Source organism: Platalea leucorodia (assembly GCF_965183815.1).
Source record: "Platalea leucorodia genome assembly, chromosome: 17".
Lineage (NCBI taxonomy): Eukaryota > Metazoa > Chordata > Aves > Pelecaniformes > Threskiornithidae > Platalea > Platalea leucorodia.
In genome coordinates this window covers 7,478,462-7,497,933 of record NC_138839.1, presented here as the reverse complement: position 1 = coordinate 7,497,933, position 19,472 = coordinate 7,478,462, and the positions used below count along the sequence as shown (strand labels likewise).

The 19,472-nt window shown below is 41.8% G+C and overlaps 1 protein-coding gene across 3 annotated transcripts in view; it reads right to left on the bottom strand.

Annotated features, from left to right (window-relative positions):
• CAPZB (capping actin protein of muscle Z-line subunit beta) overlaps window positions 1-19,472 on the bottom strand; it is a gene marked incomplete at its 5' end in the record, with an annotated part of 61,126 nt that overhangs the window by 9,512 nt on the left and 32,142 nt on the right. For all 3 annotated transcript variants that reach the window (XM_082328810.1, XM_082328811.1, XM_082328809.1), the window contains 3 exons: window positions 3,434-3,550; window positions 4,073-4,214; window positions 17,245-17,358. In XM_082328810.1, the coding sequence (XP_082184936.1) occupies window positions 3,434-3,550; window positions 4,073-4,214; window positions 17,245-17,358 (373 nt within the window). The remainder of the gene's footprint in view (window positions 1-3,433; window positions 3,551-4,072; window positions 4,215-17,244; window positions 17,359-19,472) is intronic.

Below are 19,472 nucleotides of genomic sequence, written 5' to 3'. Positions count from 1 at the left end.
TATACATGCCCATATATAAATCAATTATGCATATACATAAATTACGTAAAGAAATCTATATCACTATACATCTGTTTTTGTGTTGTATACTTGTGTGTGTATATACACACACATTTCTCTATTGGATCAGGACAGAATCTGAAATCCTACATTCTAGACAAAACCAAAATCCAAAACTCCATTCAGAACATATCACATGACATTTTATTTGCATTAGTCTATACTCCAACTCTTAAAAGGAAACTTCCATAATTGAACTGATAAAGAAAAAGCCTGAAGTTCTCATTTTGAAAACCACCAGGTGAAGTAAATTAAAGCTACACAAAGGAGATTTTCTGCTTCCCAAAACAGGCCAAGTCCTCCGTCTACCACGTCTCTCCCTCTCTTTTCTTATTTTGTCCACTTACAAATGTAAAACACCTGTACGGTTACTTTCTGCTTATAAACAGAGACAACTGCTATTGTAGCACATGAAAAACTGCATTGGGAAAACCACTGAAAAGTAGTAGTTCAATGAATTGGAAGAGATACGTCACTTCTCAGTGTATGACATTAAAGTAGAGACAGGACAGGGACGTGACCTCTAAGTAAGATCTACCCAGAACGTAACTTCACCTGACCCCACGCCAGGTGTAAGAATACCCAACTGCACAGTGCCTCGGAGAGAGAGAGAAAAGAATTATTCTTAGAAATTCAGTGCAACATTTAAGAATAGCCTAAGTGGGAGCCTTGTAGTAACAAGAGTCTGGGGACATTCAAGAAATGCAAAGACAAGTTTTTCCAAATAACCTTGACAAAGGCAACAAAACCCCCCATGTTTGTGTCTGATGCGGGGCAACAATATTTCACCAGTAGGAAATGACAGCAGAGAACAGCTATTTCTAGACTCTTACTCCCAGATCCAAGTTCAGCTCTACCACGTTGTCCATTCACAGAAGAACAAATGGGATTGCTTGATTACTTGCACTGAGTGTAATCTGCAGGCATCAGAAGGGGAATTACTGAGCAAGTGTTTCCATATGAAGTTGCAAACGCTCCCCATAGCATTTCGATGCGAGACATGCCCAGCTCGTCCTCGCTGCCAAAGGTGGTGAATTAGGAGGCATTACATTAGCCGTTCCTTTGCGCCTGCTCCTGGCCACCAAGTTAATCATTCCAGTCATCACTCGAAAAATACCCGATTTGCAGCTACGAGGCGAAACTGGTTTCAAAGTAATGGCTCTCAACAGACTTCCCTTTCAAGGCATTGAAAGGTTCTCTCTGCCATCAGTTTATAAGCCAGGATATTACAAAGCTTGTGAACACTTCAAAAGCTTCCACTGAAACACAAGGACATCTGCTATTCACATTTTAGGATCAAAGGTGGTTCAAGTAGCTTAAATGTAGAGTTGACCAAAACCATGTACAATTTACAGTGGACAAAATTATTTCAAAATTATGGGTAGGACATCAGGTTGCTGATATCATCAAGGTAAAACTGTAACGTACCCTTCGAGAGAGAACTAAAATCTACTTTCGGTGACTAAGTTTGCTGCAGACTGTGCAAAAAGCCTACCAAAAAGTAAAAATAAAACCTGCTGTCCTTAGGCGATGTGGCAAATTGGATTTACAGCAAAGTAAAAGCCTTGCGACTCAGGAGTTTAGTCCAGCTACAGCTAAATAAATGGCTCAGGACAAACAGCTCCTCACATAGCATACCTCAAGGCAGCATGAAGATTTTCGTTTTCTGCCATGGATTCTGACGAAGCCTGTCCCATTAAGCCTACTATGGCATCTGCAAACAGAAAATCTCCGGCCCAAAGCTAAATTCTGAAACTCAAGTTTCCATTGTTTGTGCAGAGGCAGTGCATCATTACCCCGGTGGCTTTTTTATGGTTACTTACATTGGAAGCAGGCCCCCGCTTTAATGCATCACATATGAATTAAATGATCTGCTGTTAAAATGATGACAGAAGCATGAATCTCCCCACTAAAGCTTAGAGAGTGAAAGTCAAACTAAACAAGGCCCAGCAGTTCAGGCCAAGGTGTACTGAGGACACCCATTCTCAACAGGCTCTTGTTTTCCTTGGCACAGCTCTCACGCACCATAAGGCCACAGCCAGAGTCAAGCCCTTGGCCTCCACTTCACAGCTATGATTTAAAGTATTAGGAAGGCCTGTGATTAAGTATTTGTCCGGGTCACCATAACTCGGGTGTAATTACCGCAAACATTTTAAAAGAGTATGCAATGCTCAAAACTGTCTCCAGATGCCTCTTCCTCCCCTGCTTTTCCATCAGCTTCTTCTGTAAATCAACAATGTGGAAAGAAAAATCACCTAGGTCTAGGGCAAGCTTCTGTGACTGCAATACTAAAACAATTTCAGTTCCTCTCTGCAATCACAGATCCTTCTTTCCTTCGCCTGGCTCAAACCTGTACAAAAACACGAACCGTTTAACAGAGTCTGCATTGTCCTTTGTATCGAAAGCAGTAGTCTGCCCTGGGAAGTCTCATAAAGGAGTTTTAGCTACTGCCAATCTCTCTAGTCACTCATGACCATACAATATGCCTCCTGTCTTCCAGAGTTTATTACTCTGCTCGAGTCACTGGTTTCCACAGTCTAGATCTTAAGCAACCGCAATTCAGCAGCAGCATGAAGCAGGGAGACGGCGACCTACGGCAGGTGGCTGGGGCAGGAGCACCCTCACCCAGAGACGTCAAGTCCAGCAGACTCTGCCTGTCGGAGCCCAAGACAGCAGCGCTGCCCGAACAGTCATCAGTCCGGCACCTTCCTTGCGAAAACCGGCTCTCTCAAGAGGAAGCCAAAGTAATTAACACTGGCAACAAAACCCCCAAATGTTTATAACTTTTTTTTTTTTTAAAAGAGATTTTTTTTAAAATCAAGTGTCCTGGTACTGCAGGAGGAAAATACTAAAGAAGGATACTAAAAGATAACTGACATCTTTAAGAACAGAAGAATCCTATAATTAATGCAAAATACAGGTTCGTTCACGGTGGCCTAGCTGGCTTTTAAAAGAGACACATAACAAAAGAGGTCATCTTGTATTTTTATAATCCTATTGGAATCTTCCAGTAAGAAAGTGGGCAAATGTCACAGATAAAAATATTTGTCTGGGTGACACACATGGAAGTGTAAAAATTTAGGAATACCAAAAGAAAAACTCAGACTTATAAGCAAGTCTAAACTCCTACTGCATGTTTTATATTTTTAATTGAAAGCTATACTGCCATCAAACAAAGTTCAAGGGGTTTCCTGGTAATTACACACTTACGCATTAACTGTTTCACTGGGCTGCATGCGCAGCAGGAGAATAGATGTTTATACAACACCTCACAAAATCAACTTTTTGTTCCTGACTGGGGCTACTGGGTATATAAATAAGGAAAGGCATGCCCTGGGTCTGCAGCGTATGCTATGCCAATATACAGACATACCTGTCTGGTAAGGCTCCCTCCAAGGTTCATGGTACCAGAACCGGTTTTATTAGTCTGCAGCCACAGCATCACTGTGGAGGTCAGCTTGTAATGAGCAGTACGACCACTGGATTTCTCCTAGAAGTGGAAGGAGAACAAAAAGGATAGAGAGAAAAGGTTAAAATCCTTTCAAAAACTAAATGGTGGCTGGCCCCAAAGACCCCGTGAGCAACAGGACAGATATGTGTAACTCCACTCACATAGCACAGACCGTTTCTTAAAAACAACCCTAAGTGTGCACATTCCCCTCATTTTCCAAAGCAAATCTAGTTAGAGCAATTTAACCTCCTATTACCTTGTTTTTATTACCTAATTAGTGATATTTATCTGTAGACCTTTATGTTAAAAAAAAATAATCTCAGGATCACATACACAGAAAGTAACATACTTTCAATTCTTCTGGGATTCTTTTTGATTACAGCCCTGACTTATCTCTATCCAAATTGCTTCAGGGAATTTTCAAAAATTAACAGGGGAAAGAAGTTTACAGCCCCTAACACAATATTGCATTGTTCAGTGGAACACCTGTGCTCGTTAATTGTCTGGAATTAACTGGGTTTTGTTTTCACTTAAGAATATCAGCTGCCCCAGAGGCTGTACCTGAACCTCCACCACGTGGATGGAATCCCAGCATCCCTTAATCTTCTTTGATCCATCTCCAGCTTTCTTAATGAGGATCACCCCAGCAAAACCATGATCCAGATCCCAGAGGTAGACAGAGGAGACTCCACCTTCAAAATACCTGCAGGACGCAATCCAATAGGCATGTTAAAAGTAAGCAGGATCCAAGGCAGAATTAGATATCAATAATAATCTTAAATAAGCAGAATCTCTATATCCTAGTAAAGATTTTTTTTTTCTTTTAAGACGGCACGCTCTCACCAGTTATATACCTAGAAACATAGCAGTTTAAATCATTTTATAATACAGAGACTTTAATTACAAGAAACTGTACATTTCTCTAAAGGAGAATAAAAGTCTAGCGAGAAAAAGAGCCAGCTACAGATTTCTACAGTACTTGAGCAAACAATTCCTCTGATTCCAATTAACTATAACAGCTGGTAAAAGCACAAGCTACAAAGTAGGCTGAGAATAAGGCTTTATTTTACAGTTTGGTCTTCCCCCCCCCCCCTTGCTATTGGGAAAGTCTGGAAGTTCTTTACAACAAAAGTCCGCTAATTAAGACAAAAGGGAGCAAGTAAGTAGCTTTATGCTGCTGTCTCAAAAGTTTGTGTCAAGCTGACTTATTGATTCATTGCAAATAGAGTTGAACTGAAACCAAGGTTCTTAGAAATGAAGGGATGCTGTCAAGGTTTACGTATTATTCCAGCTTCAGATACGGCATACAACAGAGAGCAGGCTAGTTTACCTAACTCGTAGCTTTCTGGTAGCAAAAAGTACTCTCTTAGAAAACTAGCAAAGCAATGACATCTGCAGAACCCAACTCCTTCTTTGTAACACTAGGGCTAGGCTCCTCATGTGTCGGATGAAAGATGCACTCTAAAGCAACGGTAAACACCCCAACACTGTAGGGAGAAAGATGCACAAGAACCAATTTTGGCTTCTAGAAAACTGAAACTATAACCCACGGCATTTTACCAACTGTTTCCATTCTCAAGTTACCAAACAGCCATAAGGAGAACTGAGCAAAAGGGAATAGCCTTTCACGGCGCACAACTCTTCGATCTCAGCAACGAACTCATGCTGCACAGAATCACCATCTCCTGCGAAGAACTAAGGAAAGGAGGAGAGGCAACTTCAGCTGAGCCAGAAGATCGATGACAAGACATTTTAGTAGTCAGGGACTTCTACCTCTCTTCTGAGCACCTACTGCCATTTTTCATGTGCCTACATAAAGCAGACAAAACACCTGAGAATTCCTTGTCTGGAAGAGAGCAAAAGCTCATCATCCAAAGACACAAGGAGCTGATACAATTGACAGTTCCCAGCAGCTAAACTGGGAGAGAGTCACGCAGATTAAACCGTTCTATATTCCTGCCTCTTACTGTCATGAGCAAGACGATCACATAGATCTGCAAGTGACCGCATGTTTCTCCTCTTCTGCAAGAAAGGAAAGCACCGCTCATCGCCAGCATGAAAAACTTGTTGAACCCTCCCATCTTCACACTCCCCTCCTTTCTAAACACAAGCCCGACAGTTGTTAATGGGATTTAAGATTTGATTTACTGTGCACTTTGGGCTTCATGTATTAGCTTGAAGTACTGGAGATTCAAGAACACTATCCCATCCTTTTCTACAAGTCAGGAGAAAAGATATTGGGAAGTTAATACAAATAACACAGGCAACTTCCAACATTTTCTCTGCACTTACAGATCAGTCCAGTACGTCGTTTCAAGAAGGCAGAGTCACCAAGAGCCCCAATTCTTTTTAATTGCATGTATCTGAGTCTGTATCAAAAACAATGCTGAGCCCGGGAGGAGTATATGACTTCATATTAACTCACCACATCATTTTATTTTTAATGGGTGACTACTCCTACTCATCACCGAGCTTAGCCTGGACATTTAAGTAACCAACACTCACAGCACTGTCCTATGACATTTGTCAAGCCACAGATAATACACCATTACAAAAGGAAAGCCCTTTGCTCCACAGGCACGCTAAAGCCAGACTTCCAGCAGGCAATTTAAACCTAACAAACCAACAAACACCCTTTTTATATCCCCTGGGGAATTCACAAATGGATTTTGGTTAATGCAGTTAATGGGAATTTCAGTCCCGCAGCGAACCTCAGTTCCCATCTAAATGACCCTTCCTTTGACAAAAGGGCAGCGTGAATCAAAGGCCAGAGAGCAGAAGCTATTGTCCATTTCCAGACTAAGTTTCCTTAAAAAAAAAAAAAAATCATTTATAGAATAAGTGAATTCACTCAAAATGAACTGGCAGCCAGAGAATATTACAGTGTGTACAGACAGTTTCCCCATTACCCACTTTATGAGCTTGCTATGAGCATGAAACATTAATTAAGAGAGGGACCGAAACAAGGTTTTTGGAAATTTATTCTTACCTACTGTACTTTGATCCTAATGACATGAAACAGGAAAAAAATAATTTTTATGTGGTTCACCTTTATGAGATTTTACATAAAGGCTTTTGTGGGTATTTTAAGAATGTGCTAAAATGTTGTCTGAAACCACATAAAACCATCTGAAGAACCTCCCGCCAGAACTAACAGTGCACACATGGAAACGCTTTAACTTGCCTTTGTATATTTAATGAATCAAATATAGTATTAATATTGTTTTAAATACCAACATGCTATTTCAATAAAGTTGCTTTGCCATAGCCAGATCCAGTATCTTGAGACTCAAACAACAATGCCAGCGATTGAACCATTATGAATCCAAGGCACGCCGGGATATGTATTAGCCAAAGCCTCCTCTCTGCTTCAGCAATATATAATCACTTCAAAAATTCACTCCTCCTTCATGGGGAGAAAATATATATCGTTGATTGCTACATTAGATTTCGCCTTTCCTCACACAGCAACTAAAATGCACTCAACTGGGATTTCTGAAGACTATCTAAACCCAGGAAAGTCATGTTTGGAGAGGGGAACGTTCCTTGAAACCTGTTTTCTTCAAGAAAAATAAAGAAGTGCTACAGGTTAATTGGCTGCTGCATAATAGAAAACGGGATGACAGACTGATTGGTAGGAATTTAAATCTACATTCATAAACTTGGATTTGCTGCAAGAAGGCTGGACTATCTCCAAGAAACCCCTTCACCACAGATTAAAAAGCAGCACTTATTAAAATCGAAGCAGGAGAGGTAACCAGCTTGGAAAAGGCTCCTGGAAGGCGTAAGCTGGTATCTTCTCTGTTAAAGAAATAGATGGGCAAACCAGAGCACAGGTCCATCAAAGTTACATGCAGTAGTTGCAGCAAAACACTTTGAAAGCACTACATGGCTCCTGAATTTTCTTTGATCGGCTGTTCTGGATACCCCTGCTCGTGGTACGTTATCCTCCCGCACAACAGCAGTCAGAAAAGGCAATCTGCCTTCTTTAGAAGCTCGAGTCCTCTCCCAAAGCATCCAAGGCCCAGCACAAAGCAATCAGCAGATGCTGTTGAGATGTACAAGAGGTCTGACGTAGGAGGAGAACTCCAATTTGTATTGGGGTACCTCTGAACCATCCCTAAAGGATAAACCATTTTCAAAGGACAGCGATTCAATGCAAAGCAAATTGCTCCTCTTCTGCTGAAGGACACGGCTCTCTCCAGGATGTACTCTGGGTTTACCCACAGGCAAAAGTTTGTTGTAAAACGATGAAAAAACATGGTCTTAGGGTGGTCATGTCCCTTTATTAACAACGAAAACACTGCCAAATGATATTCCTGTCCTCTCTGAGGACAGCCAGTCATCTTCCATCTCTGGTAACATCGCTTTTTATAAATTTGCCCAGGAAGGTGATCAAAAGGCAGAAGGCCCAATGTAATCATTCGTTCTCTTTACAAAATTCAGAATAGCATTTCACTCAAAATCAATTCTAGTTTTCATGTCATGATCAAACACTTAAGCTTATATCCGTTACTCATCGACCACAGAACTCCTGGAAAAAGCTGTTCTATACAAAAAATGTCACACTTAAGACTGACCTACTTTACGAATGCAAGAATAAAAGAAAATATTTAAGCTAAGAGTGATCCAAAGCTTTATGAAGTGTTTGAAGTTTAAGCGGGTGGAGACACAGGATGGAAACTTGTTTAAGGAACTCAAGCTGTATCCATGAAATAGAGAGACTGTGGCCAGAACAAAGCCGTAACTTCAAGAGAGATGTGATAGGGGAGGAAATCCCCCAGCTTCCAACATAGACCTCAAGAAAGGAGGACAGATTAATCACTTTGTTCTACCACTAAAGGACAGACCAGAAAAGGGACTGTAACTTTCCTGATAGCATTCTACTTCTCACAAGCCTTGCGAATGAATGCTGGACCCTATCCTGAGAAAATGGGTTTCCACCACACAGCAATAAAAACAAGCTACGACTTTCAATTGCACTTCAGAACCAAATCACTCATCCATAAAAACACTTGTGCATTTTCCAGTAAGTAACTGAGAGCCAGAGACGCTGGGTGGGTTTTTGTTTCTGGCTTATGGCTCTTGCAGCACTAAGCCACAAACCCCTGATGCCAAAGTACCAATACCTGGAACCTCAGGCTGGCTATGCAAACCTTCGGAAGAGCTGCAGAGTGTTTCAAACTGGCTCATTTAAGGCAGCAAAATATATTTTCTTTTTTTTCCCTCTAAAGGTTGCATAGCTATTTCTTCCAGCCACATAAGCTCAGCATAGAAAGGGAAACGTCTCCATCCACTTAGAACAACAGACTTCCAAGAAACCTGCCATTTAAAAAACCTACCCCAAAGGAAAACATTAAGCATTCAGCTACAAATGTTTGTACGAGAGTGACAATGACTAAAGTCACAATCTGAGAAGCTAGTGTCCGACAGCAACCCAAAAACATTACCTAAAAGACAAGGTGAGGGAACAGACATTTCAACCATTATTAAAACAGATGACTGTAATGGCAAGTGACTTGGCACAATTTTCACCGAGCCCTTCCCCTGTGCCTGCACCCTGTCATTTCAAACCAGCACACAAATAGCAACAGAAATAGGAAGGAAGTGGCAAGTTTCAGCAACCCACCCTCCATCAAGCCTCAAACATTGCTACGGTGTTCATTCAAATCACCTGCCATCTCGTAGCTCAAGCGAGGGGAAAAAAAGTCCTCAGGACAACATCAAGAGATCAGAGCTGTCACTAAATAATTTCCTTGCCTGTGTCCTCCACCCAGCTTTCAGGCTCACGAGCCCGTTCTTTAATAAAAAGGACGGGTCGGTACCAGGAGCTAACCAGGATGTAACACTTCTCCTACTGGCACTAGTGCAGATGATTTACAATTCCTCTCTCCCTCCTCCTCTGGTCCCAGGAGTGCGACTGTAGAATACTTTCAGAATGTTACCTAAATACTTAAAATGAAGAAGGTAAAATTTTGTTTGTGTATTTAGACCAGCTGTTTTTCACCACAGTTTATGAACACAGCCCAAAGTATGCTTGCAGACTCTGTACAGGTATTTTACAGAAATTCTTTCCAGCATACACAGGTGCAAAAATCCCTCGAGCAAACATACCAATCTAGTTAGGTATGTGTAACTTCAATGCCAGTTGTACTTAAAAGCACACATCTGGACCATGGTGGGATGACTCAAACTGTGAAGCAGAGTTGTGAAGTGCAAGAACTCTGCAAGGAAGGAAAACAGTATCCAAACAATGGGATCCTGAAGGCTAAAAAGCTCCCAGAACCTCCCATTTTGTGCTTTGTAGTACCTTTCGTTATTTAAAATACCCGTGTATGGCTCACATTTTCCTTACCATCCAATTGCTCTTGGCAGATGGAAACTAATGACCAAATCCCTTTTGAGAAGTCACCTGGAAACAGTTCCATTAGCCACCTAATAAGCAAGACAATGGGTCACTTTGTACCATGTCCAAAGGCATCACCGGTTCATTACCCACCAGGAAGCACCGACTGCTTACAAATCTTTCACCCGTACCCATCCGTTCGACCAGCATGCTCTGCAGAGACAGCCCACTGCTTCATCCACCGACGGTCTGACACATTTTAGACTCTGCCAGCTATAATTCAAATATGGGTAGGAGGGGAAAAGACAGCAGCAGAAGTCGTCTATGTCATGCCTTAAGTTTGCCAAAGTCTGTGCAGACTACAGATTTCATGTGACACACTTCTTTCTTCAAGTAGGTATATATCAGATATGCTACAAGACGGCTTTTATTTGCTAAGTTACTCTGTCTTCAATTTTCCATCATTAAAACACTGTACATTTATGAGAGCATGAGGTAAATTTCTGTAAGGGCAAGTACAGCCATGTATTGTTAGAGATAATCAGTTCAAAAATTCCAGATCATAATAAACTGACATTTTAAAATTGAGTCTCGCTCCATTTATGAAAGCCTGTAAGTAATTTCTTACTAGGGATTTAAAGCCTTCAGAGAACGGTGTTTGAGGATAGCGCTGCATCATCAGTGCTGACCTCCTAATACAAGCTTTCCCTCTCCAGTGTTCGGATTTTATGTAATCACAGAGAACCGTGGGAACCCGAGGGAAAAACTCCTCCTCCGCTGAATATCTCAGATTCAGAAGATAAGAATGTAGTCTGTACGGAGCTGCTCCAAAATGAAGCACTCAAAGAAAGAAAAAAAAAAAAACAATCAGACGAAAAGCAACTAATTTAGTTTTCACAGCATGACATATGCTTAATTTTTTCCTCTCCTCTTATAATTTTGCTCTAATCTGTGTAAAATATATCAACAACTTCAATACTGATTCTCTTTTGAGTGTTGAGCTGTCCATGGGAAGGGACCCCAACACTGCCCTGTTTACTCTTACATCTAAACAATTTCCTTGGGAAAACATCATGGGTTTAATTTTAAAAGCACAAGAACATTAAAGCGGCGAGCATCTTGGCAGTTTAGGTCCATCTTATGAGACTTCATCTTGTACTTATCAGTCTAACCCGGAGGCAAGAATCTCATAGATGACATAATCCTGATGTCACACCCTATTGTGCGAAACCCTAGCCAGCAGGGAGATGGAAAGTCAGGTTTCCTTAGTGCTAGGATGCATAACAAATGCATCTGGATTCAATCTGCAGGGCCCTTGCTGTGAAAACCACAGTAACTATCATGCCCAAGAGAAAGCCATCACAAAGGGCTAGTAACCATTAATGAGGAACAGTGAGCTAATGGCAATAAAGTCACTTCAAAGCTTTCCATGGGTTTTTAGTTTAGGCAAACTAGGTTTACATCTAAACACAGACGGAACACTTATATAAAGAGCTCACAGCTGCCTAATCACTGGGTGAGTTGAAAGTTGCACTGCAGGCTGCAGGAATCGAAGCTCAGCGACGGCTCCCCCACGCACACCTACGGGCACGAGCACGGGCAGGCTGTGCTAAAAGCAAAAACACTAATTACACTCCTTACATCTGGTGCTCTCCTTCTATTTACTTGGTGGAATCGGTGCTGTTCCGTGCAAAAACTAAACCAAATTTGGTCAAACAGATAAATACAGCAATTGCTACAAACCTTGCGAGGAGCGCAACGTATTTTCAAAACTGGAGAGGAACGAACTCCACTCAGAGTGCCTCATGGTCTGTCAGACCAGGTAAAGACATATCAGACCAGGTAAAGGGATACACAAAGGCAGGGAAGGAGAAGTTAGATGACAAACTACAGCAGCACTCTGAAAGAGTTAAAGTCTAAGGGCAGCATTAACAGAGGTTTGCCATTTTTTCACACCAAGACAAGCAGACAAAGGCTAATATCAGAGGTGGTTCGAGCACACAATCCAAAACAAACTAAGAAAAAAGGTAAAAACAGCTAAAAAGGGGAAAGCTATCCAGTAGCTTACAGGACATTCGAACATACTTGGTGGTTGAGACGATGGCACGGAGTTCAGTGGCGAAGAGCCAGAGAGTCAAGCCAAAATGAGACACCCTTGAAGCAAATTGAGGCTGTTCAGTGAGATTAAACACACTGATAAGAACAAGAGTCAGCCCCGAGCACTCTAAAATTCAAAGGGTAAGCTTGTCTGTCACTGGGAGCCCACCACTGTACCTGACCAGCAGTTCAGTCCCTTCAAGCTCTCTAGCAAAAGGCTCCTGAATCTACAAATTCCTGAAGGCACATGCACACAGGAAATTACTGTGGCCTTTCCTCCTCCAGCTGAAAAGAGAAAGGTGATGGATGTTCAGTTTAGGCAGTATCTATGCCGCAAAGAGCACTGCAAATGCTTGGTTGGCAGGGGTGGCATCCTCAGCGCTGCTAAAACCATCAAAAATTTGAGTGACTAACTCCATTTCGGACAGGATTCCAATCCAAAATTCAATAACAAGAGGATTACACACAATGAAGACATTTTAGAGGTCAATCCTCTCCCAGACCTCCTTCCGCTCCTACCAAATTCCTTGTCCAGAGCTCTAATAAAACAAATTGAAAATGGATCAACATCAAAACACAGATAGAAGCAGAAGTTCAAAAGGCTTCATGGCTTACTCTGTTGAGGGAACTCAAAACCTTAATCAATGAAAACATTTTTCAGGAGCAGCATGATTAAAAGGAGCGTTTTATCTTTTTTTTTTTTTTTTTTTTAAAAGCTGTTAAAAATCAAAAGTACCAATAAATCCAACTTAACCCAAGAAACAAAGAGGTAAGGGATAGCTTTCTAAATGTATGTCAGCTTACTAAACCGGTCCAAAGTTGCCAGAACTCATCCTGTTTGTAGAAATATTCAGATCAGCAGCATCCTTTCCCAGGGAGGTCTATTTAATCACTTCAGAAACTATTTCTTCCAGACAACAAAGAGCGATTAGATTACTTAATTAAAGCACTGATTATCTCCAATCCAAAACAACAGAACACAGAATCTAAAATAGATAGATTTATCCAGATGCCCTGGTCCTCATTATGCTTTGATTTCAATCAATCGTGCACACACGTCAAGCAAAGGGCAATAAATTACAACCATGTGTTTGAAGAAATTATCTTCACGATATTGGAAGTGGAGAGCCAAGGCTCTAACTGAATGGTGTAAGATATTAGACTTCCATCTGGGAATAATAACCTACCGAACAAAAACATACCAGGGCATTAGCTTCAGGCAGTGTCTGAGTTAAACCTGGCAGCAGGAGATCAAAATTAAACAGTTGTTTTTTGGGAAAGTGACATGCATTTTGCTGAAATAGATAACCAAGAAATATGCTTGTTGTTTAACACATAGTGGAGAGGGAATTAAAACCTAGTATAATTCCTCTTTAACCCAAAGAGACACGAACGTGCCTCCAGAAAGAAAAGGTGGGCAACTCTAGAGATACTTAAAGGTAGTTTGCATTCAAACAGACGCTTACAGGGAACAACTCAGCACTGGTTAGGAGGCACTAAAGATTCAGCAAAGTTGTTCTTCTCAAGCTTTCATGATTTGAAAAAGCTCCATGCAATATTACAAGACTTCTCTGAACCTATTTTCACACTACAGTTACTCGGTGTGCTGGCCAATAAGCTTTTGGGGACAAAACTCAAATTTAAGACTAGTCACCAGCAGGCAAATCTGTATGGATTTTTTCACACAAATTGTTAACAAATGCATAACAGGCTGTTTCCCTCAAAACACCCACGCTAGCAGGTGCCAGCCCCTTGGGAAACGGCAGATACATGCCGATGACTCACTAAATGTAGGTGGATACTTACCACACCTGATTAGAACAGAAATCTAAAAAGGATTGGTATGTGGGCCAAATGGGACCGACACAAGGGAAAACTGAAACTATCTGAAGCCTTGGGAGACGCCCGAGATGAACTCTCTCAGATATTATCACTTACTGTGTGTAAAGGTAAAATGGGAGATAATCCAGAAGAAGCTTGGACTGTATGCTGAGAGCAGAGCGGGAATAGCACGTATTCTCAAAAGTACTTATTTTTCTATAGAAAGAAAACATCTTCCCCTTACGCTCCCCGCTGGAACGACCACTGTAAGACGCCTTTTAAAGCTGGGGAGTGAAGCGAGCACCATGCAGAGCAACATCTCAGAGACAAGTGCTTCCAAGGTATTAAGATACACAGCATCTTTCTAGGACAGGCAGTTCCTGCTGGCTAGATGACTGCAGGCACAAGATCCAGCAGTTTAGCCCAGCAAGGCTGGAAACAAAGCCACAAACCGCTTTGAAAAACCTAGCAGAAACCCTCATTATAGGAATAAAATGTCTAACAGCCCAGGAAATTCAAGCACACTGGAGCCCGGTGTTCTCCGTGAATGACTGCTTACATAAGATTATTTTTGTATTAAGTGTTACCTCTCTGCCATAAAACACAGCATAGCTGTGGTTAGAGGTGTAGTTCAAAAGCATTCGCTACCCCGTAGAGAGAGGGACAGAACAGGCTCTTAAGGGACTGCTGTATGAGAACCCGATGGGTCAGATGAGAGGCTTCTCTCTCAGCATCATTTTCATCCTCTTCATCTGCAATGCAAGCAGAAAGTCTAACAGTGCAACAGCCGCTGTACTTAAACTCACATTTTTAAAGAAAGAATTCGTAATGTGAAGTATCGATTAGATTTGTGCCACCTATGAACGGTCTGTTTGGACAGACAGCCCCATCAGAGAGAGCAGAGGCAATGAAAGTCTCTGCAGGTCAATTCAAAAAACTTTTTTTGCATGCTGCCTACAAAATGAACACGGTTACGGGAAGGTGGACCCGTTAGAAATCTTCCCATACAACAGAAACCATAATTTCCACAAAAGGTACAATGCTGAAGACTGCCAGCACGCTACTTATTTTTTTCGATTAATACATCAACGCTTTCAAACGAGCCTGAAATATTTCACAATGCTGGAAAATCTCTGTTGTCACTGGCTCTGGAATTTGAAACAACACTGACAACTTTCTCCTGGAACCAATGCATCGTGGACTCCTTTCCCAGTGCTTCAAGCTGCCGAACCAGAAGGCCAGTGACACCTTTAATTGACACCACGTGGCTCAGACCTACTTCTGGCTTTACAGTGGGTACGCAGTATTAGTTTCCAGCTCTAGCAGACCATGGAAATTACATCACTGCAATTGCCATCTTGTTCCCACTACAACCTTCCCCACACTTCAGACTCCCACATGGCTTCAGCAGCTGTTATGCGGGTAATCGTTACAGGCGTTCCCAACCTGATATGTTGGCAAGACCGGCAAGCAGCAGTGAGAAAAACTGGCACTTGTTACTCCCACCTCATTTCCCCCGCCTCTGATCTCCAAGTAAAAATTAAGCTTCTGCTGTCAAAATACAAAATCCAATTGTCTTATTAAGAAAACGGCAGAGTCCAACTACTAGAACAAAAGCATGTTTCTATCCAAATCTCTGTTGTAGATAAAGTACAAATCATTTCCAATTTCAAGCATGAGGAACCCTTCAAATGGTCAGGTTAAGTTTCCCAAACTTCACAAATTCTTTCCAAAAATGCCACAATTTTTACACCACTCAGCAAAATGTAAGCCACCCTTCTCCTCTGACACATTTTTGAGATCATAACATGCATCACAGCGCACCGTGCTGACAGATGCGCTTATCTAGTCCGACTACACTGCAAGCCCTAATACCTCCGTCATTTCTGGCTGATGACACGAGAATGAAATCTTTGTGAGAAATCCCTCCCGTGTGCCCTCTAACAACGTATCGCCTATAAAACCTGGACTGACAAACTGAAAGATGAAATCTGATACATTCTCACCTTTTACTTCCGTACAATATATTAAGACTACTGTTGTACCACACGCTGAACAGGGTTCAGCAGATTCACCTGAGAGTAACCTGCACCGCGCTTTCCTTCCCGCAAATGAAACCTTTTTAAAGGAGTTATTGTATCCAGCTATGACTTCACGGTCATCTGATCAGAGAGGGATTTAAAAAGACAACCTTGGTTCCACAAACCTACTCATTTTCATCCTAGTGTATTAAAAATCCTATCGGTCCCGGTCTGTTCTGCACCTGGGGAGTAACTGCAAACCTCTCTTCGCTGCATATGCAAAATTCCTTTCTTCCAGTAAGTTCAGATACCAGTAACAGCTGTTACTTACAAGAGAAGTTGGATATCTATGGAAATAATGCATGAAAAGAAGTAAAAAATTGATACCCGTAACAAAAGTGTGAAGATTACACATTTGAACAGGCTACACTGACATCAAGACGCATCTTAAAATGAGTAGAAAATCTAGCAAGAAAAGTACCTTTTTACCTGCTTTTGTTAGCATTGTAATAGTGACACACGATGAACCACATCTAAGGATGTGTCTGATCTCCATTTCTGGGCAACATGAAGCAGCAATGAGGTTTGTTCACCTTTTTCATGGTCGTTAGGCATCTCCAATAAGAAAGCATGCCGTTACTGGATAAAGCAATAAGTCCATTTTGCTTTGCACACTTGCTTTTTAGATTTAGCATTACTATTTCCATCCCACCGCTGCTTAGGAGGCCACAATCTATAAAGACGTCAGCTAAACCTGATCACATCTCGAGACCTTGGATGTGACTGCAATGCAAGGCCAGTGCAGTCCCACCTTTTAAAAAAACTGTTCCAACTGACAAGTCACCCGGACAGTTTCCTATTGCTGCTTTAAAAAAGACACTGCCTAATCTACGTTCATCTTACACATGCTCTATTAATTCCTTTGCTTTACACCTCTTTAACAAGACAGGGCCTAAAACGAGCACCAGAGAGCAGCCCTTGCAGCAGAAGTACATTAATCGCCATGCAGCTGCTGCATTTCAGTATACTAGCGCCTGTCTTTTTACTGGAAGATGGGAAAGTCGCTGCTATATCTATAGCTATTTTGAGGGACTGTAAAAAGCAGAGATGGTTCAAGACTGAACTTAGTCAAGATCAAAGAGAACACGGGTCATTTCAGGACAAAGACGCCACTGATTTGTTAAAGGCGGGAGGGAGGCAGGAAAGCACCTCAGCGTCTGCCTTTAGCATCAGCTGACAGATTTAATCATGTTTTTGAATCGTGAAATCACAGTGGAAACGCTTCCCAGCAGCAGATCAGCAGCTGCCTACCCTTCTTCCTCTGCTATACATTGGTATGCCGCTCTCAGAGGCGGCTAGTGACCGCATTTTAGACTCATTGTGTGTATTGCATGCCTGCTGTAGGAAACAAAGAAAGCAGAGGGCTCTGTACGGTAGAACTGACATACAAGTCTCTGTACTGGTCAAAGGCATTGTTGGCTTCCACCTCCAGCTTGCGCAGGCGAGCAGATGGCATGGCACCGTCTTCCAGGGGAGGATCGTATTTGTTACTCCATGGTGATCTGCCAAAGAGACAAGGGAGGCAGTTAGACAACAGAGACAAACTCTGAAAGGTTTGAGATCAGTGGGTCTGACCTGATCCACAGGTGCTGAACTTCCAAAAACACCAAAAGGTACCAAGAGCAGTCGATCTGTAAGAATTCCACCCTCAACAGCCATTTCAAACGCTGACAAAAAGAGGACCCTGACTCCCCAAAGTTTACTGTGTACCTGGGGAACACTCCCCGCCTTCAGGTTTCTACTACGTAAATAATCATGCTTGGGTTTGAATCTGTTCCTTCTTAAATATTCAAAAATGAGGCGTCAGCTGTTGCACATTAGATATTTAAAATTATTTTCACTCAAATAGAAATAGATTGTGTGGTTTCTTTGGGATCTGACAGTATTTGAGCCAAACACTGCTGTCTACAATTAAGGTCCAAATTCTCCTCCACTATTTTGCTTTGAAATAAACTCTACTTTTAGCATAACATTAGGAAAACGTTTGAACAGTTTGAAGGATTTAACAGGGTTTGTAAAGCTGCGGGTTTTATTATGATTTCTGCAGGTGTGGAAGAGGTTTTGTGCTCTTAATGAAAGATTTGGTATTAAAAGATTAATGGAACCCTTTGCCCATCTGCTTGAGACTTTTATAATTCCCATTCTGTAGACCTGCATTCTCCTTCTCATTTCCCCTTGGAATAACCAACTTACATATATCACTGCTAGTTTAAAGAAAGGTACCGCTACCCTTTACCTACTCACTTTTTAAAATACTCCAGTCTCCTAGCGCTAGGTCTTAATGCAGTCCATACGTAAGGGCTTTTTCCTCAGCAGCCATTTGTTCTTCGTTTCTCAGAAAGGCATCTAGTTTTGACATCTGCTTAATGCAAAGCGCAAAGAACAGGCTCTGCTTCAGCTCTGGCTTTGCGCTTTCACAACACTTCACTCCTCCCTACTACATCTGACTCAAAAGGTGAGACACCAGGAAAAGCTAAATCGTTATGCCGCTTCCACCCGGAGCAATGTTCTTCAGGGGGTGGTTCTCGTTTTAAAACAGTTGATTAAAACTCGGTTGCTTTGGAGAAAAGTCAACAGCTACAGTAGTGCTCCTTTACCTAACAAGTCGCTGAAATCTGGAAAAGATCCGCCCAAAAATCGCCACCGGTGCTACCTGCGGGATTCCCAAACGGCAGAGCTGCACCCATCAGGCGGCAGGCACAAAAGCCAACGGCACCCGAGAAGTTCAGGCAGACAGAGCATTGACCTTGCTATCACGAAGTCTGCAAAAGCAAAGCCAGGGCTTGTACGCCAGGCAACGCAGAAGCGTACCGCTACCTTATCAGCAGCATTCATCAGGATGCGCTTCATTTTTCCTTCTCCACTAAATTTTAAAAGGCAAATTCCAAAAAAATTCTACTGTTTTCTGTAAATTCAGAGCACTGTGCTTCTCCATCGTGTACAAGGAAATCGGTGGGCAGAGAACCCATGCAGAAGCCACAGTCAAGACACTTTAATTGTAAATGTTAGATGTCTTTTGCAGGCTGCAGGGATGGGATTTAAGGGAAGCCTAGTAACACAGATTCTTCCAGCTAGCAGATTGTGGCATTTTCAGCCCATTACAGTTGGAGCCAGCAGCAACTTCACCTAAAAAAAAAAAACCCTCAGAACACCACCCCGTATTTTTTTTTCTTTTTGTGGAAGAGTACTCGCAACACATTTAAAAACTTAAATGGAGGCTATTTGAAGAAAGACAGACGGACAAGCACTTAAATTTCAAAAGTCAGACCTCTAATTTCCCTAAAAGAGAATGGTTTTTGTTTCAGCTAACAGGTTTCAGTGTTGTTGGCACCAAATTCCCCATAAGGATTCCATTTAATAGAGTGATCAAACAGAGTGGAAATGTACGGACAAAGTCAGGGACCTTGAAGTCTTATATATATATATAAAAAAAAAATATTAATAAAAGTCCTGCCTTCACAATGTGGATTCCACGGCTGTTTGATATCCTCCACAAACCTCGGTTATTACAGGAGCACGCGCAGAAGTGCCCGCGAGACTCTGTGCATGAAAGGCTGCTCCCACAAGCAGCAGTGCGATAATACGAAGAAACTGAAAATTATCTATTTCTGAAGAT